Source organism: Pagrus pagrus (genome assembly GCF_965226575.1).
Source record: "Pagrus pagrus genome assembly, chromosome: 15".
NCBI classification, from domain to species: Eukaryota; Metazoa; Chordata; class Actinopteri; order Spariformes; family Sparidae; genus Pagrus; species Pagrus pagrus.
This window is the reverse complement of record NC_140199.1, coordinates 1,018,324-1,038,211: the sequence shown is the minus strand read 5'-3', so window position 1 is coordinate 1,038,211 and position 19,888 is coordinate 1,018,324. Positions and strand designations below refer to the sequence as shown.

Below are 19,888 nucleotides of genomic sequence, written 5' to 3'. Positions count from 1 at the left end.
TAATGAGGTTGCGTTCAGGTGCAGTGGGACATTTCTAATTGATCATTTGGATAATCTCGGTAGTTACTGACAAATGTCCGCTGGTCAATGATCAGATGTATTGATAGGTGAGTCTCTGCCGCGGTCATGATGTCACTTTGAAAAGATGACGTCATGGTGAGCTGCTGCAGAATTATTAACTTACATTAAAATGATTAATTAAAATAAGAGAAGTCAAATCAAATATTCAGAAACAGATTTGTTTGTTTTCTTCTGTCAAGTCGGTTTTATTTCTATTTTCTTGTTTCATTCTTTGACTTTAAAGCAATAAATTAAACTAGAGGCATAATCAATAATCAATACTACTGTTCAGATCAATACAAACACTTCAATAAAGGTTTTTAGTGTTTGAATCAAAGTTTTTGTCTCAATGTTGTTTTATAAAATAATAAAAATCTGTCATGAACAAAAACACATTTTTAATTTAAAAAACAAACTCAGACCAAAATCCATTTTATTTTGTCGAATATAAAAATTCACTTGGATACAAAACAAAACAGAATCCCTTCAGAATAAAAGTCGTCTGTTAATGAAATGAAATCATTAAATCACAAACAGAAAATTAAACAATTCAGATTTTTTGTACTGATTGGCTCAAACATCCTGAAATCTTTATTCATACAAAACAATTCAACAAACATTCAAAAGCCTGTTAACATGAATCCAGTGTCAATAAAGTTCTGTCTCCTGTGATCACATGACCCGAAGCATTGCGACTCTTCCTCTGTGGTGTTCCGTTATCCAACGAGAGCTCGACATCGACCGTTTCCTGTTTGTGTTTCGCTTTGTCGTGTCGATGAAATCTAAACTGATGATCATATTGATCGATCAGCTGATTTTAATGTTCACATCTCATTAACATTTTTAAAAGGTCACCTTATATCAATCATGATGTTGATTGATCAGGGTTCATCGTTGATCAGCTGACCTGTACACGCATACTGATCAGAAATGAGCTGGTATCAGTATTGATACGTATCAAATGAATGTGTTGATGCGGTCAGATCTCTGTGATCACAGTGAAGACAGACAACTTCACCTGCTGCGTCACACCTGGGTGACATCACTGACTCATCCTTCTCTTATGGCTCAACTGGACTCCATCAAAGGTTCACTTCCTGTTTTAAATCACAGACAATGAAGACAGAGTCAACTAATCAGCAACCAGTTTGATAATCAATTAATCATTTCAGTCTTATCAAAATATAAACTCTGATCTCTTTGGGTTTTGGACAAAACAAGACATTTATCAATACTTTATGATTAACTGATTAATCAAGAAAATAAGCAGATTCAGTCACATGTTCAGAGATCGAAAGAGAGAGAAACAAAAGACCTGAGTTCAACCTGAAGGTGATGATGATGATGATGATGATGATGAAGGAGGCACTGAACAGTAAACAACCAATCAGGTCTAAGGTCACGTGGTTCAATAAACATTCAGAGGACAGAAACAGTAGAAAAGGCCTGAAGCTGCAGCGTCATTCTTAAACTGCAGGAAAAGTGAAGGCAGTCTGGTGCTGAGCAGGAACACGTCTGTTAGACCGTGAAGCTCTCAGTGACAAAACAACAACACAAACAAATCATCAACAACAACAAAAATACAAAAAACATCTACAGAGCAACACCTTCTCAAAGAGCTCAAAGTCCAGGAAGACGATTATTAGATTCAGTTTTCACTCAAGAAGAAAGAAACACGTCGTTCAGGACTGTGGAGGCTCCGAGGTCATCACCCTGATGACAGGAAGTGAAGGCAGTACTGAAGAAACACAAGAAGAAGAAGAAGAAGAAGAAGGCACGTCTGACTGAAGAAACTTGGTCCAATGACACCTGGTGGAGGCTCCACCCCTGCAGGTGTGGCTTCAGTAGCTGAATTTGACCTTCTCGATGTCAGAGATCAGAGTCCTGGCCAGGTAGATCCCCACCATCTGATCACAGGGAAACACACAACAGGTACAGTCAACAGCAGGCTGGGACCAGCACACACCAGTACACACACCAGTACACACACCAGGAGACACCAGTACACACACCAGTACACACACCATTACACATAATCTAATTTCATTATTGACTGATTGATTGATTACTATAGCAGATTAATCAGAGTAAGCTGCTGATTTTAATTCCAAAAACCTTTGAAGATTTAAACATATACTTCAGTACACAGTACTGATGTAGTAGCAGTACTGAACTGGAGTATTTGTACCTGAAGCAGAGAGATGACGATGAAGACGATGGCCACCGTGTACAGATTCCCCGGCAGCCAGTCCTCCAGCGCAGTGATGCAACCTTTAACGTAGATGTGATCACTCCAGTCCCTCTGTGAAGGAACATTAAAGAACGTTAGAGAACATGTTCCTGTGGAACATTGATCACATGCTATGTGGGACTGTTACGACTCAAGAACCCAAGATTATAAGAAAATCAACAAAAAGTTCCCATTACAACATAACAGTAGACGCATACCAACATACAACATGTTCCTGTTAGAACGTGTCATTAATCCACGTTCCTGGTACATGTTAAAATGACAAGAACAGGAACACGATGCTAAGGTTTAACAGGCCGGTGCCCGTCATAGAACAAGAACAATGTACCTTCACTACTTTATAGGCGAGTCAACAACACGTTCTTGTTAGAACCAATGTTAGATACATAACAACATAGGACATGTTCCCATACGAGCACCAGAACAAGTTGTTCAGTCAGTGTGATCCGGTATCGAACAGCCCGGCTGCACCTGCTCCATCATTAAACTGTACGTACGTATTTCACTCTGTGACACTAAACTTCATGTCGTCTCTGAGCTGTGACAATAAAGTTGAATCTAACATTGATTTTATATTGAGTCAGTCAGATTACACAGAACCTCAGATGTCATCATGTCACCTGTACCTGTAGAGACACGCCCACATCATCTTGTGGACCCTCACCTGTCCCAACAGGAAGTTAGATTTAAAGAACAAGAGGTGACCTCACCTTTGGTCTGTTTCTGACGTCGTAGCCACACTGAGTGTTCACTACCGAGTCCTAAACGAACACAAAGTTCTGTCAACATCACACTCATTGTATTGTTAAGTAACCAGGGTGACGAGCCATGTGTATTGATCAGTATTGATCAGTGATCAACTCACAGCGGGATCAGTGAGGCAGCAGGAGAAAGGAACTCCACACTTCTCTCTGCTGCGATGACTCCCGTTACAACTGAAATACACATTCATATCCCAGTCCTCTGGTTCCTGAGCTCCACAGCAGTGGTTCTGTTAAAGAACAAGATCCGTCAGTCACCATGAAACAGTTAGAACAGGATACTCTAACAAACCGGAAACAACATCCTGCAGGTGTAACTAAGATTTCCTGACTTTCTATTTGACAACACAAACAGCGATGAGTTACCATCCTCTGCAGAGAATCTATGAGGTTCTGCAGGTCGATGTCGTCTCTGTACGCTTTGATGTTTGCCAGGAAGAAGTCGTTGATCCATTCTCTGACCTGACTCTGAAAGACCACCGCCAGCACCGCCACCGTCAGCTCCAAGATGAAGATGAAGCCGATCACACCGGAAAACTGATCCAAAGACACAAGACAAGTTTAACAAACGAATGTTAGCGGACAGACATTTTAACGTACAAACTTTAGTATAAAACATTTTTAACGTACAAACTTAAGCAAACAAATGTTTTCTCTCAGTGCTCCCACACAGCCAGCGAAGCCCAGGATGAAGGTGACTCCACCCACCACCAGGACCAACCAGACCGGGTCAAAACCATGCAGCTGGGTCACCTGGGTCAGATCCAACAGGATTCCCTGTAAAACACAACAGACCAGTTCTGTAAACCAGGAAACAGTCAGTCCAGTAAGAGAGTTCTAACTTTTAGATATCAAAATGATGTGATGATGATGAACTGAGTCACCTTTTCACTCCACGCCCAGAAACCAACTGCAATGAAGGCAGCTCCAGCCAGCTGCAACAGACACACACCAGTGTTTCCACAGATCAGACCACAGACACACACCAGTGTTTCCACAGATCAGACCACAGACACACACCAGTGTTTAGACAGATCAGACCACAGACACACACCAGTGTTTAGACAGATCAGATCACAGACACACACCAGTGTTTAATTCAAAAGTTTCCTGATAAACCAGGAGGTGTGAGACGTCTTCACGTCATTCAGACTGAACATGTTTAGATGTGAGGAGAGAACTGTGATATTTCACAAGAACAGACGAGAACACAGTTTGAGAAACACTTCACATTTCCTGCTCCCTCAACCAAACAGGATGCCGTGCCATCGCTTCCTGCTAACTATCAGACAGGAAACAGACTTCAGTCTCTACATTCAAAGGAAACAGAGCTCCCTCTCAGTCAGGTTAACATGTGATCAGGTAAACAATTGAACAGGTGATCAGATGTCTGTGAGTAAGCAGGTAACTCACCCAGAAGATGATGTTGTAACTGAACATCAGGTATTTGTAGCAGCAGCTGACCTCAGCACTCTCATATCGATAGTAGTACATCTGTGACAACACACTGCAGTTAGACACTCTACATATACTATACATATGTACTGTACATACACTGTGTACATACACTGTATACATACACTGTATACATATACTGGCACATGCGGTAACATTCATCAAGTATAAACCATACAAACATGTTTATTAATGATCAGTATTTGTAAACAATGTCTCAGTAAACAGTCCAGCAGACTTTCTAACCGTTTTAATAAACACAGTTAGCCGTTAGCCGAACACTAGCAAGCAGCTGTTCAGCTCCGGTTAAACAATAATAAAGTTAGCTCAGTTGAAGCTAATTTGTCTGCAACTCCGTCTGAAGCTACATCAGTTAGCCTCTTTCTGTTGTTGTAAACGGACGTGTTTTTTTCCTTTTTCTTTCTGTAAATTACGAACAAGTTCGCCTCAGCTCAGCTCTCCGGTGTGTTTGTACAGTACCGAGTAACTTCCGTTAATGTGCCGTTACTAACTGGTAATGATGCGCTGTGACTGTTCGCCCACAGCTAACAGGAAGCAGCTAATGCTAACAGAGAGTGAATCACAGGGTGAAGAGTGAGTGTAGTGAGAGGAGTGAGCGGGAACAGGCGGGAACAGACGGTCTTACCTCAGATCAGTCTTTATCGACACATTCACTTTCCGTCGACACTTTAATCAAACTAACGAACACACCCTGATGATGATAACGGACTTCGTCTTCTTCTGCTGTTTCCACCACAAACAAAAACACAGCTCGCTCTTCTTCTTTGGTTTTTAATGTCGGTAAAATACCATTTTACAGGTCAGCGCCCCCTGCTGGAGAGCAGAGGAGCATCAAACATAACTTTAGGAAGCCTTCACACACCGACTCTATATTTGATATGATATGATATGATATGATATGATATTATATTATATTATATTATATTACATTATAATAATCCTTTGCTTTCGGTGGTAATATGGTAGAGGAGAAAGGAAAGGGAAGGAAGAAAGGCCCTGTCCAGGATTCAAACCCAGGACCTTACCACGTAACAGAGCTCATCACTGCATCACCATGTCTGTATAGTCACTATTAAAAATATTCTCCATTAAAAGCCTAAATGCAGAGGCTGTCCTCCATGTACAGAGGCTGTCCTCCATGTACAGAGGCTGCGTCCTCCATGTACAGAGGCCGCGTCCTCGCTGCAGTGACGCACGGCTCAAATCCGACCTGTAAAAAAAATCCTGCATTCAACATCATACTTCAGTAAAGGTACATTAGTACTGTCAGTACACTAGTGTCAGAAGTAATAGTATTCACAGGTCTGAGTTACTGTGGTGGGATGTAAAAAAGTACATGTACTCAAGTACTGTACTTAAATAAACTTATGAGGTACTTTTACATACTTTTCATGTTCTTCTTCTTATTGCAGTATATTTCAGAGGTAAATGTAATATGTTCTGTTACAGTACATGATTCTGCTGTAAGTTTACACATTTTATGTATAAAACATGTGAATGTTGTATAAAGTGTTTTACTATCAGACCAGTACCGTGTAAAGAAATTATACAGTTTTCAGACTTAATGGGTTAGAATTAGTAACAGACTTAATGCATTGTCCTGCTAGTGGCTCAGATCTGGTAAACAGGAGTCGGCCACAACAGTTTTGCTTTTAATGTGAAAAAACTTACGGGAAATGAAGCGAGTAAACAGGAAATGAGGAGATGTGGAGCGGAAAATAAAATCACGAATAGTGTTAAGATTGTTGATGAAATATAAAAGTGTGATTCTTCCTGCTTGACTCAGCTGTTAACGATGTGAGGAGCTCGTTAACGAGGACTCTCCTAATGAACTTCCTGTGAGACTGATGACATGGCAGGGTCAAATAGTTTGTAACTGTTGTCACGGTAACCAGCCGTTCACCACCTCCACACAGTTTGAACAGGATCACAGTCTGGCCTTCAGCGAGAATCAAAATCCTGCAGTTACCATGGAGACGGTGACCTCATGTTCTCTGTCACCATGGTGATGGAACAGACGGGATTCTGGGTCACGCTCAGTTTGTTAAAACGACAGAAAACAAACAAATAAACAAACAGGATGTTTACAAATATATGTAACCTTTGACTCTACAACACACACACACACACACACACACGTTCGAACTCTCCTTACAGCTGCAGCTGTGACGGCAGAACAAGGAGGGAGAACCAAAGAGTAACTTTATTAAACTGACGATCACACAAATTAAACTTCATCTGTGTTTGAAGTGAAAATTAGGTGTGGGATCTCCTGCGGTTGTAATCTGGATTAAGATAAAGATTATTTCATAAACAAACATTTTGGGTTAAAGTTTTGCTCATTTATCCAAAATGTGACGAGACGACGAGACGACGAGAACACGCCACACGAAACAAGACCTATTCACTTCCTGTCATGAGCTGTGCGCCTCCTTTAATCTGATTGGACTTTGGATCTGTCAAGTTTCAATGCTCCTCAAAGTCCAGCCAATCAGAAAGAGGAGGGTCAGTTGACCAACAGGGCCAGTGACAGTGGTTAGCTGTTAGCCTTTAGCAACTCGGTTTGTTCTGTTGAAGTTAACAAGCAAAGAAGCACAAAACACGACGTCACACAACAAAAAATTAAACTGAACATAAAAACATGTTTGTCTTTATTGTGTCGTCGCTTCAGTTCTGAGAAAATCCCTCATCACTACAACATCTGTTGAGATCCACAGAAACTCAGCTTACACTGATTTATTCACAGAGATGGAGCGGACAAAAAGACAGAAACAGTCAGTAAAAATCAACACAAACTGAGGATTTGTGTGTGTGTGTGTGTGTATAATGTGATCTGTTACCGTGACGCTTCGCCTCCAGCATCCCATCACCGTCTCCATGGAAACAGGGCCAGTAATATGACACGTTACACAATATTTGGATCATTTTGTCTCATCAGTCAGAGCTGTGTGTGTGTGTGTGTGTGTGTGTGTGTGTGTGTGTGTGTGTGTGTGTGTGTGTGTGTGGAGGGGGGGTGTTAGCTGCCTTTGTGAGGAGTGATTTCACTTTAAAACCTGAGAGGTTGTCTGTACTGTGAAGACATGTCTTCACTGAGAGGACATGTCTGCATCGTGCAGACATAATGAGTCTTAACTAGTCTTAAAACTCTTAACGAGTACACACATTTCAACTGATCCAACCACAACAGCACCAGACTCCCTTAACAAATGTAGTGATTTTAAGAGTTGTTTCATGAGGAGAAACTTAACAAACTTTGTGAAACAGCTACAACAGATTCTGAATCATTGGTGCCTTCTCTCCACAATTTCACCAGACTCCCTTAACAAATCAGCTAATTTTAGCTGTTGAGTTAAAATAAACTCTCTAACGTAGTGAAACTCTGTCTCTGACAGACTCTGAATCATTGTCTCCTTCTTGTAAATTCAGCATTAAATGAAAACAGTAAGTTGTTTGTTTCCTTGTAAAAAGTGTCAGTTTGTGGCAGCATGGCTGTACCAGCCTGTCTGCTTCTGTGTCTAAAGTGCTGAAGTCTCACCTGCCAACATTTAGCAGCTGTTTGAACACAGTCTCTGTGTGAGGTCCTGATAACACTGCCTCTGTCTCCACGGCAACCAAGGCCAGTAGATGATGTAGTGAGCTTCAGACTGTCTCCTGTTAGTGTGTTACATGAGGACCACACCTGAGTCCGGCTGAAGGAGAAGATTCAAACACTAATGAGCAGGTTAAATATCACATTATATCACTAATGTCACCATATTACACTGATGACTGTTAATACTTATTGAAACTGATCAATGACCATCAGCAGTGTGGATATGACTCATTAGAGCATCACTTTACAGTCTCCTATCACCATAACCAGATAATGTGTGAATATTAACGAGGCCGACATCAGCTCATTAATGATGATAATGAATGGAAAGTGAAGTCAGTGTGTTCAGGTGAAACTGATCTGAGGTCTGCTGATGGTGTTTTCATCCTGAGAGAACAGATAATCCTCAATAATCCCCTGAAGATCAGAGGAGGATCAGAGGAGGATCAGAGGAGGATCAGGACTCATAAAAACAGGATCAACTCTCATCATCAGAGGAGCCACCAGCTGATCTGTGATCAGTAATATTAAAGACGAGTACATTTAAATCATTTTAAATATCTAATGGAAGGCATCAGTAAAAACACACAGGCTGAGATTCTTTTACATCAAAATAAACTTTATTGATTCACACTAAATAAGAATTTCTGTACAAACTGTCACTGAATGCCTCATCAGAGACCACCAACTGTCCCTGAACGCTTCATCAGCATCCATCACACTCAACATTTCTCAGAAGTCTCTCGTCCAATCAGAGCGCTGCAGCATCACTTGTTCCTGGGCTGGGCGGCGATGTAGAGCGCCATCAGGCAGTACAGCACCCCCCCAACTGTCAGACCCATGGTGGACCGGTAAAGCAGGCGGTCCATGTAGCCCCGCTTCAGGTGGACCGGGACACCGTCCGCCCTCTGGACCAAAGAGACAGGCGTGTCACATCATCACACAGGTCACATGATCTCAACAGACACACCTGAGCTCAGGTGCAGACAGACCACTTGAAGCATTTTCGCTACAAAAGTCTGTAACTCCTCCCCCAAAGAGCCGATTGTCTGCTTCATAGCAGCCAGACCAAGACATATATCAGCCATTCATCGAGACAGAGTTCAGGTCCTGCCGACTGAATTAACTGTCTGCGGCCATTTCCAAGATGGCAGCGAGGTAGAGAGACTTGTGGCCTCCCTTCCTCTTCACTGAGCCCTGGAACCTGTTCGTGGATCCTTAGAAACCTCCTCAAAGACCTGTACAAGACCAGGACCCTGGAACCTGTGTGACTTTCATTAACATTTTTAAGGATGCCACCTATAAAACAAACACACACACACACACACACACACACACACACAGAGCTGATATTTCTGACATCACAGCATTACCTGGAAGGCTTTCTGCAGGTCAGGGACTCGATTGGCTCCCAGGTACTCCACCTGACTTCCTGCTTCTGACACCAGTTTGGTCGGAGATGCAAAGATCATTGGAGGAGAGGCAGGTGGGACAACTGGACGCAGACCCTGAGGAGACAGACAGGTGGAGACGGACAGGTGGAGACAGAGACACACACATACTGGTAACACTGACAGCAGGTGAGTAGTTGCTAATTATTTCTCCTACTGAACTAATTGATTATTCAGGTGATATTAAACACATCGTTGATCAGGTTTTTTAATTAGGTTTTCGGACATTAATCAATAATCAGCTCATTAATCAATAAAACGCATGGATCAATAAATAAATAACTGTTAGCTGTACGTCATTGATCGATAATGTAAACAGTTTCAGACCGGAAGTCACTTATGAAGATAAATACAGCTGATTGATAAATCAGGAAGTTTGTTCTCTGACGTCACTGATCATCAATAACACCAGGACGGAGCTGATCAATCAAGCGAACTGATCAGCTGATCAGAGGTCAGATCAGATTGAAGTCCCTTTCATCAGATTCACTGATGAACTGATCGATAACTGATCACTTCACGTTGTTGTTGGTTAGCATTAGCATTAGCAGCAAACAAGGTCACGCGCGCTCGGGTCTCACCTGCGGGTTGTAGGCGGCGGCGGGAGCTCCGGTGAGCCGCTGCGTCACTCCGTTCAGCTTGTAGTACATCACAGAGTCACGTAACACCTGAACACACCTGAACACGACGGAGTTCACCTGGTTCTGCTCACAACACACCGCTGCACTGACGCTCCGATCCTTCTGCTGACAGCGCCGCGCTGCGCAATGACGTCACAGCAGCGCCGAAGGACCCGCGACGGGAGACTGTCCGCGCTCTGCCTGACCGGAAGTCAGAGCGACAGGCTCGTTCGAGATAAAGACCAGAGTCCAGTTTACAGCAGAGATCAACACCATCAGCAGATATCAGATCAATAACAGCAGCAAACTGTTCCTGATGATCGTCAGGTCTGAGATCATGACGTCACAGCACCGCCATGTTGAATGACTCGTGTTAGTAACTTTCCTCTGATCTATACTTTTATCAGAAATCATCTTGATCGTATCACAACTTTACAATATGTAAACATATCCAACCCTAACCCTGTTCATAGGTTTTATCCTGTAAGAGACAATATTTGTCATGTCAACAACAGACGCTGTTTTTGAGATGAAACTATTGATCATGTCACAGATTGTTTCGTGCTGCTGCCTTTAACAGAAACACCTTTCAGAAATGCTTGAACGAGATGTCTCTCTAACAAAGATTGATATTTTACTCCAGCTTCTCCCCAGATGAAATGTATATAATTGATTTAATCATTATTTTTGGCAAAATACTACATTCACAAAATGAAATGGCTTGAAGGATTTCCCTCCTGTCACACTTTTAAAGTTACAGATTTGAAAATTTAAATCTGAAAAAGACAATTAGACTATTTAGACATTTCAGATTTACTGCTCATAGTCAGCAGACCTCTAACTGTGCTGTGTTTGTTGATGTTCGGTTGTGCTCAGGATGGACTGGAATTTTGAACTTGTATAAATTGTTGTATGTTTTCAAGTTCTTGAATAAAAAGATAAAATAATTCAAACCTCTGCTCTTCTTTATTATTTCTGCCTTCAGAGAGACGCTGCAGCTCACTGACCTGTTGACGATTCTGTTTTTGTGAAATCTGGAATAATTTCCGTCAGAAGCAGGAACTCTTCTGTCCTGACGTCTGAGATGTGTGAAATATTCTTTGTGTCGTCAAGTTTGAGTCAGTCTGTCAGAGAGGAGGCGTCAGAACAGACTGAACTCTGCCTGATGACTGAAGGTGACAGTTTGTCATAATCAGAAGAAATTCAGGAGAAATGTGACCTCAGGAACAAACAGTCCGCATGTTCTGTGTTGAACTTTAGTTTCTCTTCAGATACGTTAAACTCCTCTCAAATAACCGCGAGCACTGTCTGAAAAAGACAAATAATGAATGTTATTTATTCCTTAAACTATATTTACTTTTTTGTGACGATATGAATAATATTTATGGAAACTGTGATGTGACACTTGAAATCTGATTTTAAAAAATGGCAGCAGCCGTGAAAGAACAAACAGGAAGTCACAGAAAGACTTACTTCCTGTTTAATCCATCTGTAGGCTCAATAATCAATGAATAAATCAATAAACATAGTTTTCACAGCAGTTGGTTTGTCTGTCAGGACCTTTTGTTTGTTGCTGCAGCTCACTCAGTCTGATAGCTTAGCATTAGCTGGTTAGCTCTGTTTTGGTAGCCTAGCATAGCTTCCTCATGATGTTGTAACTTCAGCTACTCTAAAACTAGCCAGCTAATGTTAGCATTGGCTCACGTGCTGAGATCTGGGAGATCTGTGATGACTTTTTGCTGAATGTATATTGTATATGTATATTTCATATTTTAAATTTGTTTCCTGACTTCTTTAAAATCTTCTAATAACTAAATAATAATTATTTTTTTGATCAGTTTTATGAATCTGTTTTTCTTCATCACTGATCGTCTGATGTTCATCCTCAGTCTGTGATTTCAGAAATACACGACGTCGCCCTTTAATGGGGGATTTTATCAGATTTAATGAAGAAATACAACATGTAAGAGATCGAATCATCTGTTATAGGAGAAAGAAAGAAAGAAAGAGTGGTGTCTTTTTAAAGGTTAAAGGGATAGTCCGTGTAGTTTGTGCTTTGGTTTAAACCCTGCAGTATTTCACACCATGGAAGAAGAAATAGAAGAAGAAGAAGTGTCCTCAGTGAGATAAATCACACCTCCACCGTCCTGACATTCAAAACCAAATGTTTCCAACACTTCAACTTCCTGTCTCTGAGTCTGCTGTTGCCGTGGAAACAGTGGATGGTGTCCAGTCAGTCCCAACAGCTCCAGTTACACCACAGACTGCCGGTTTAACCCCTGACAGTCCAGAGACGAGTTCATGACAGTCAGTCCCGAGGGGGGGCGCTACAGGAAACAGACATGTGAAGAGTTTGTCCTCTGCTGAGCAGGAAGTGGATCTGTTCCTGTTTCCTGTTTACAAAGATCAAACTGTCTGTGGACTGAAGGAAAACATCACAAAGATCCAGACACGTACGGTCAGACCTGAATGTTCACCTACAAACACAATATTTTTTTTGAAGAAACCAGAAAAGAAACAGGAAGCATCAATTTGAATCAAAGAAACGTTTGTCCTCTAATGGAAGAAAGATTTAAATGTTACAATCAACCCAGTGAACACGTCATGAACTCAAAGCACTGAAACATTTACTCTCTCATACTTTACTGCTGTCTGCAGCAGTCACTGGTCTGCAGGAGTCACTGGTCTGCAGGAGTCGCCTGTCTGCAGGAGTCACCGGTCTGCAGCAGTCACCGATCTGCAGCAGTCACCGGTCTGCAGCAGTCACCGGTCCATAGGAGTCACCGGTCTGCAGGAGTCGCCGGTCTGCAGCAGTCACCGGTCCATAGGAGTCACCGGTCTGCAGGAGTCATCTGTCAGTTTGTGTCCTCTTATAAAAAGTGCAACTTAAATGTTCACCACCTAGCCGAAAGCCCTCATTTTCAACGACTGAAAATGGCCTCAAATCTTTTCCAATAAAATAACCAATTGCCCTGGTAATTCCTTGCGCTCTTGCGTTGTTATGGGGGAGAGGAGATGCAAAGCCTCTCGTCAGGGTGGTTGCCCCTTTGGCAATTTTCGCTCAGGAGGTGGCGTAACGTTACTTTGCTTCTCACTGTAGTGGTGGCTAATATGCTGCTGCATGTTGCTCGTGTTGCCGGTATATGTTAGCAGTCTCTTGCAATATTTACATGCTGTTTTGGTTTTGTCTGTCCATTTCTCACTGGTTGTATTTGTGTATATGGGGAATCCAAAATGCCACCACACAGGTAATTTTGAAAGTTGTTGCCTACCGTCGCCATGTCTTCCATCGTTCTGTGCCCTGTACCTACGTAGTGATGTAAGTCACGTGACTTGATGTCTGACGTTGAACAAATGAATCACCACCCAATGACTTTTTTTTAAGATAACGTAACCTAAATCTGAAAAAAAAAAGTACGTATCCTACTTCTCTCGCATTCGCAATTCATTTTTTTGTAAACCGGGGCGAATCGTCACACATTTGTACCGATTTTTAATCGTGTCACGATGCATCGTTACATCCCTAGTCTGCAGGAGTCGCCTGTCTGCAGGAGTCACCGGTCTGTAGGAGTCGCCTGTCTGCAGGAGTCACCGGTCTGCAGGAGTCGTCTGTCTGCAGGAGTCACCTGTCTGCAGCAGTCACCAGTCTGTAGTAGTCGCCTGTCTGCAGGAGTCGCCGGTCTGCAGGAGTCGTCTGTCTGCAGGAGTCGCTTGTCTGCAGGAGTCGCCGGTCTGCAGGAGTCGCCTGTCTGCAGGAGTCGCTTGTCTGCAGGAGTCGCCTGTCTGCAGGAGTCGCCTGTCTGCAGGAGTCACCGGTCTGAAGGAGTCGCCTGTCTGCAGGAGTCGGCGGTCTGTAGGAGTCGCCTGTCTGCAGGAGTCACCGGTCTGAAGGAGTCGCCTGTCTGCAGGAGTCGGCGGTCTGTAGGAGTCGCCTGTCTGCAGGAGTCACCGGTCTGAAGGAGTCACCGGTCTGAAGGAGTCGCCTGTCTGCAGGAGTCGCCTGTCTGCAGGAGTCACCTGTCTGCAGGAGTCGTCTGTCTGCAGGAGTCACGTGTCTGCAGGAGTTACCTGGCCGCAGGAGTCACGTGTCTGCAGGAGTCGCCTGTCCGCAGGAGTCGCCTGTCTGCAGGAGTCGCCTGTCTGCTGGAGTCACCTGGCCGCAGGCGTCACCTGTCTGCAGGAGTCACCGGTCTGAAGGAGTCGCCTGTCTGCAGGAGTCGGCGGTCTGTAGGAGTCGCCTGTCTGCAGGAGTCACCGGTCTGAAGGAGTCGCCTGTCTGCAGGAGTCGGCGGTCTGTAGGAGTCGCCTGTCTGCAGGAGTCGCCGGTCTGAAGGAGTCACCGGTCTGAAGGAGTCGCCTGTCTGCAGGAGTCGCCTGTCTGCAGGAGTCACCTGTCTGCAGGAGTCGTCTGTCTGCAGGAGTCACCGGTCTGCAGGAGTTACCTGGCCGCAGGAGTCACGTGTCTGCAGGAGTCGCCTGTCCGCAGGAGTCGCCTGTCTGCAGGAGTCGCCTGTCTGCTGGAGTCACCTGGCCGCAGGCGTCACCTGTCTGCAGGAGTCGCTTGTCTGCAGGAGTCGCCGGTCTGCAGGAGTCGCCTGTCTGCAGGAGTCGCTTGTCTGCAGGAGTCGCCTGTCTGCAGGAGTCACCGGTCTGAAGGAGTCGCCTGTCTGCAGGAGTCGGCGGTCTGTAGGAATCGCCGGTCTGCAGGAGTCACCTGTCTGCAGGAGTCGTCTGTCTGCAGGAGTCGCCGGTCTGCAGGAGTCGCCTGTCTGCAGGAGTCGCCGGTCTGCAGGAGTCGTCTGTCTGCAGGAGTCACCGGTCTGCAGGAGTCACCTGGCCGCAGGAGTCACGTGTCTGCAGGAGTCGCCTGTCCGCAGGAGTCGCCTGTCTGCAGGAGTCGCCTGTCTGCTGGAGTCAACTGGCCGCAGGCGTCACCTGTCTGCAGGAGTCACCTGTCCGCAGGGGTCGCCTGTCTGCAGGTGGCGCTGAGCTCTCAGACATATCTGAACAGATGTTGTTGACTTTAATTTCTGAACGTGAACTGAGCTTTTAGACTTTAAGCAGATGTTTTATCTACATTTATGATCCCTTAAATCTTTAAAACATCTGAATAATGTGATACTGGTTATTGAACATGTAACGGTTCAGATGGTTTTCAAAGTAAAACGTTTCAGTGCTGCAGATTCAGAGTTATTTAAATGTCAGTAGTAAACATTCACTTTTTACAGACAAACAGCTCGTCTCTGATTTACTGATCACTCGTCAAAACAAACTGGAGTGTACCTGGACAGGTGTAGTTTGGTGTTCACAGTGTTCAGTTCATCTCATTTCATCAGTTTCATTTCATTTTACTTATTTTAGTCGTTTACAGAAAGAGTAACAAACACAGAGGACGTTTCCAACAAATAAATGAATATTAATCTGAGTTTAAAGTCTCAGATCAGTTATTCTCTGATTCTCTTTTAAAAACTGTTCATCAATAACTTCTGTCAGTGACTCGTTAAAGGAAGAACATTACAGAAACTCCTAAAAAACAAACCTGAACTCAAAGTTTTAACTAGTTCAAAACAAAAAGGTCTCGTTCAAGAGACACCGTGTTGTTTTTTTAACCCTGTTTGACATCAATGGCTTCAGCACTTCCTGTCTGGTTCCCTGTGGCAACGTTGTTGGTCAGTTATTGAACTCATGGGTCAGTTGACAAACTTGTTGGTCAGTTAATGAGCTTGGGGGTCAGTTATTAACCTGTTGCTCAGTTGACAAACTTGTTGGTCAGTTGAAGAACTTGATGGTCCGTTGATGAACTTGTTGCTCAGTTGGCAAACTTGTGAGTCAGTTGATGAACTCGTTGGTCAGTTGATGAAGTCGTTGTTGAGCTGATTAACTTTTTGCTCTGTTGACAAACTCATTGGTCAGTTGATGAACTTGTTGGTCAGTTGATGAACTTGTGGGTCAGTTGATGAACTCGTTGATCAGTTGATGAACTTGTTGATCAGTTGATGAACTTGTTGATCAGTTGATGAACTTGTGGGTCAGTTGATGAAGTCGTTGTTGAGCTGATTAACTTTTTGCTCTGTTGACAAACTCATTGGTCAGTTGATGAACTTGTTGGTCAGTTGATGAACTTGTGGGTCAGTTGATGAACTCGTTGATCAGTTGATGAACTTGTTGATCAGTTGATGAACTTGTTGACCAATTGGTGAACTTGTTGGTCAGTTGACGAACTCATAGGTCAGTTGATGAACGTGTTGGTCAGTTGATGGACTTGTTGACCAGTTGATGAAATTGTTGATCAGTTGATGAACTTGTGGGTCAGTTGATGAACTTGTTGATCAGTTGATGAACTTGTGGGTCAGTTGATGGACTTGTTGACCAGTTGATGAACTTGTTGATCAGTTGATGAACTTGTGGGTCAGTTGATGAACTTGTTGATCAGTTGATGAACTTGTTGACCAGTTGATGAACTTGTTGATCAGTTGATGAACTTGTGGGTCAGTTGATGAAGTCGTTGTTGAGCTGATTAACTTTTTGCTCTGTTGACAAACTCATTGGTCAGTTGATGAACTTGTTGGTCAGTTGATGAACTTGTGGGTCAGTTGATGAACTCGTTGATCAGTTGATGAACTTGTTGATCAGTTGATGAACTTGTTGACCAATTGGTGAACTTGTTGGTCAGTTGACGAACTCATAGGTCAGTTGATGAACGTGTTGGTCAGTTGATGGACTTGTTGACCAGTTGATGAAATTGTTGATCAGTTGATGAACTTGTGGGTCAGTTGATGAACTTGTTGATCAGTTGATGAACTTGTGGGTCAGTTGATGGACTTGTTGACCAGTTGATGAACTTGTTGATCAGTTGATGAACTTGTGGGTCAGTTGATGAACTTGTTGATCAGTTGATGAACTCGGTGGACAGGCTGTGGGTGCAGCGGGTGGAGCGTACCTTCAGCTCGTGGTAGCACTGGACGAAGCTGTGGTAGATAAAGGTGATGGGCAGCGCTAGCAGCACAATGCCGCTCACCACGCAGAGGCCGCCCAGCACGCGGCCCGCCACCGTCACAGGGTACATGTCCCCGTACCCAACCGTCGTCATGGAGATGATGACCCACCAGCAGGCAGCAGGGATGCTGGCGTAGTCCTGGTTTCCCGCCTCTAGGTCCAGGCCATGCTCCAGCAGTTGGGCCAAGGCGCTAAAGATCGCCATGGCAACACAGATGAAAATCAGCAGCATCATCATCTCACGGTAGCAGCGCCGCAGCGTCAGGCCGAGTGTCTGCAGGCCCAGGAAGTGACGAGCGAGTTTGATCACCCAGAAGATCCTCATGATGCGCAGGACGCGCAGTGTGACACCGGCTCGCTGCAGCTGAGAGTTCTCCCCTGTCATGATTGTCACGGTAACGGAGACGTAGTATGGCGTGATGGCCAGCAGGTCGATGATGTTCAGAGGACGACGGACAAACTCACACTTGTCCCGAGACACCAGGAAACGGATGATACACTCTGCCGTGAACCAACCAATACACACCGCCTCAATGATCCTGCAGGGGGCACAGCCAATCAGAGAGAGGGGGGAGAGGACCAATCAGATTCACAGCATGGAACAATGGCACTCTAAATGAACAAGATGATCCAATGAGATACAGAAACAAGTTTAACACAGATCTTGTAAATACTACACAGTGTGTAAACATCCGGTCTGGTTCCTGCTGTCCTACCTGTGCTGGTCCAGGGTCTCGGTTGTCTTCCAGTCCGGTAAGGTGCTGGCACACAGCATCACCATGGAGATGATCACGAACAGCATCGACACCGAGGCGAGGATCTGCGCCGCCAGCGAAGACGTGGGTTCCTCGAACGTTCTCCTCATCATCTCTAGCCAGCGGCTCCGTGGCTCCTCAGGGCCCCGTGGCTCCTCCTCAGGGAAGAAGTGGACGAAGCAGTCGGACAAACGGTCATCAAGACGCCGCTGGCAGCACGGCTGCAGGTCGGCGCTCTCCAGGCCCCAGTACAGCATCTCGTTGTAGAAGGACAGCTCACACATGTGAGGCACAAAGCGTAGCTTCCCGTGCTGCACGTACAGCATGATGAAGCTGAAGGCCTCCGAGTGGCGGTCAAAGAAAAACTCGTTCCTGTCGCGGTCGTAGTCGTCGCAGAGCTCCAGCAGCTCGCTCTCCGACACACAGCGATGCAGCCGGCTGAGTCTGCTGAGAGGGAGGCGCTTCATCAGCTCCGCCGAGAAGGAAAACCTACGACCGCCGACATTCAGGATGCAGAGACTGCTGCCAAACTTCATATTACTTCACTTTAAAAACACAGACGGCTTCCAAACGTTGTTTCCTTCGATACAAACATGGACTTCTGGTGTCCAAACTTCATATTGTTCAAAATGCCGACAGTTTCCAAAATTCATCGTCTGTTTGTTAAAAAGCTGAAGCGGCTTCAAAACTTTATTTTGTGAAATAAAAGCAGCCAGTGCTGCTACCAAACATCATCTTCTGTGTTCTTTAATCTTCAATCTGTTTGTGAAGCTGCTTCCAAACGTTTCCTTTTGTGAATTAAACCAGCGACTGATGCTTCATCTCAAGCAGAAGCTTTCTGTCTCACCAGCTTCCTGTTTTCATCCTCTAATTAAAGCCTCTGCTCGTCTTCTTCTTTGGTGCTTGAATGAAATTAAAAATGTGTCAGTAACAACATGAGTGTTTCCACTGGCCCACATTGATCTGAAATGATCTAATTCTCTTTCTGTCTCTCTCCCACTCACTTATCATACATTCAATTATTCATAGAAAACTATAGAAATATTTTCCTTTGACAACAAAAACATCAAAACAAACAGAGCGAAGTGACTCAGAGCAGCTGATTTAAAGATCAACATGAAAAACTCACCAGGTTTCACCAACCGACATGAAGCTGATAACAAGTGGATCCTCTCTGACTTCTGTTTGTTGAATCTGAAAGTGAAGAGCAGCAGCAGCAGTACATCCTCCTCCTCCTCCTCCTCCTCCTCCTCGTCCTCCTCCTGTCTGAGAGGAGGAGGATCACAGTCGATGATTCAAACACTCAGTCTGAGCTGCAGAGAATCTGAACCTCCACAAACCTCCTCAGTGTCTGACTGACTGAAGATGCTGCTCATCATCTTCATCATCACCATCATCTTCATCATCACCTCTCTTTGTTGTTCTCTCTCCTCCTGCTCCTCGCTGTGATGACCTCATCATCAATCAGAATTAAACATTTGATCCACCTCATTTTCATTCAGCGTCTCATGAACATCAGACAGATTATTGATGAATAACGAGTCAGACTTTATTAATTCATTAACAACCTGCAGTGTTTTTGAGGAGATGGCTCCCCCTGCTGGAAGATTCTGTAAACTGCAGCTGAAACAGAGACATGTTGGACTGTTTCTGGACCCGGTCTGGACCTGGTCTCTCAGTACAGTATACCAGTGACAGTCTAATATGGAGATATAAGTCCTGTCTGTCTGTGTCTCTGTGGTTCTGACAGGAAATGTTCTCAGTGTATCTTAGTTAGCTTAAAACTAACAAGCTCATTCACTAACATGTAGTGTCATAAAACAGACGTGGAGCGACCGACTGAACGTCACACCGACACATCTGAGAGCGACAGGATGAAACCTCAGTGATGTTCGGTTCAGATGAGCAGCAGGTCAGAAATTAACG

At 44.3% G+C, this 19,888-nt stretch overlaps 3 protein-coding genes across 3 annotated transcripts; all 3 read right to left on the bottom strand.

Moving 5' to 3' along the window:
* Nucleotides 1-476: 476 nt before the first annotated feature.
* On the bottom strand, nucleotides 477-5,310 carry tspan14 (tetraspanin 14). Its single transcript, XM_084375954.1, has 9 exons — nucleotides 5,174-5,310; nucleotides 4,486-4,566; nucleotides 3,957-4,007; nucleotides 3,703-3,849; nucleotides 3,439-3,609; nucleotides 3,177-3,302; nucleotides 3,022-3,072; nucleotides 2,249-2,362; nucleotides 477-1,967 (listed from the first exon to the last, which is right to left on the bottom strand). The coding sequence occupies exons 2-9, from the start codon at nucleotides 4,564-4,566 to the stop codon at nucleotides 1,902-1,904; spliced, it is 807 nt and encodes a 268-aa protein (XP_084232080.1). The 5' UTR covers nucleotides 5,174-5,310; the 3' UTR covers nucleotides 477-1,901.
* Nucleotides 5,311-8,738: 3,428 nt separating this feature from the next.
* LOC311270800 (cytochrome c oxidase subunit 7A2-like, mitochondrial) lies at nucleotides 8,739-10,379 on the bottom strand. Its single transcript, XM_084375963.1, has 3 exons — nucleotides 10,173-10,379; nucleotides 9,514-9,648; nucleotides 8,739-9,048 (listed from the first exon to the last, which is right to left on the bottom strand). The coding sequence occupies exons 1-3, from the start codon at nucleotides 10,239-10,241 to the stop codon at nucleotides 8,908-8,910; spliced, it is 345 nt and encodes a 114-aa protein (XP_084232089.1). The 5' UTR covers nucleotides 10,242-10,379; the 3' UTR covers nucleotides 8,739-8,907.
* Nucleotides 10,380-14,422: 4,043 nt separating this feature from the next.
* LOC311270787 (voltage-gated potassium channel regulatory subunit KCNG3-like) lies at nucleotides 14,423-19,338 on the bottom strand. The gene is made up of 3 exons (XM_084375947.1): nucleotides 19,092-19,338; nucleotides 17,924-18,864; nucleotides 14,423-17,746 (listed from the first exon to the last, which is right to left on the bottom strand). The coding sequence occupies exons 2-3, from the start codon at nucleotides 18,496-18,498 to the stop codon at nucleotides 17,101-17,103; spliced, it is 1,221 nt and encodes a 406-aa protein (XP_084232073.1). The 5' UTR covers nucleotides 18,499-18,864; nucleotides 19,092-19,338; the 3' UTR covers nucleotides 14,423-17,100.
* Nucleotides 19,339-19,888: the final 550 nt, after the last annotated feature.

Coding starts and splice junctions, on each gene's coding strand:
- tspan14 (XM_084375954.1), bottom strand. CDS start 4,566: ATGTACTACTATCGATATGAGAGTGCTGAGGTCAGCTGCTGCTACAAA. Junction 4,008..4,485: donor GTTACAACATCATCTTCTGG/GTGAGTTACCTG, acceptor TGTCTGTTGCAG/CTGGCTGGAGCTGCCTTCAT. Junction 3,073..3,176: donor GCTGCCTCACTGATCCCGCT/GTGAGTTGATCA, acceptor GTGTTCGTTTAG/GACTCGGTAGTGAACACTCA.
- LOC311270800 (XM_084375963.1), bottom strand. CDS start 10,241: ATGTACTACAAGCTGAACGGAGTGACGCAGCGGCTCACCGGAGCTCCC. Junction 9,649..10,172: donor CCGCCGCCTACAACCCGCAG/GTGAGACCCGAG, acceptor CTGTCTCCTCAG/GGTCTGCGTCCAGTTGTCCC. Junction 9,049..9,513: donor ACCTGCAGAAAGCCTTCCAG/GTAATGCTGTGA, acceptor TCTTTGGTCCAG/AGGGCGGACGGTGTCCCGGT.
- LOC311270787 (XM_084375947.1), bottom strand. CDS start 18,498: ATGAAGTTTGGCAGCAGTCTCTGCATCCTGAATGTCGGCGGTCGTAGG. Junction 17,747..17,923: donor GAGACCCTGGACCAGCACAG/GTAGGACAGCAG, acceptor TGCCCCCTGCAG/GATCATTGAGGCGGTGTGTA.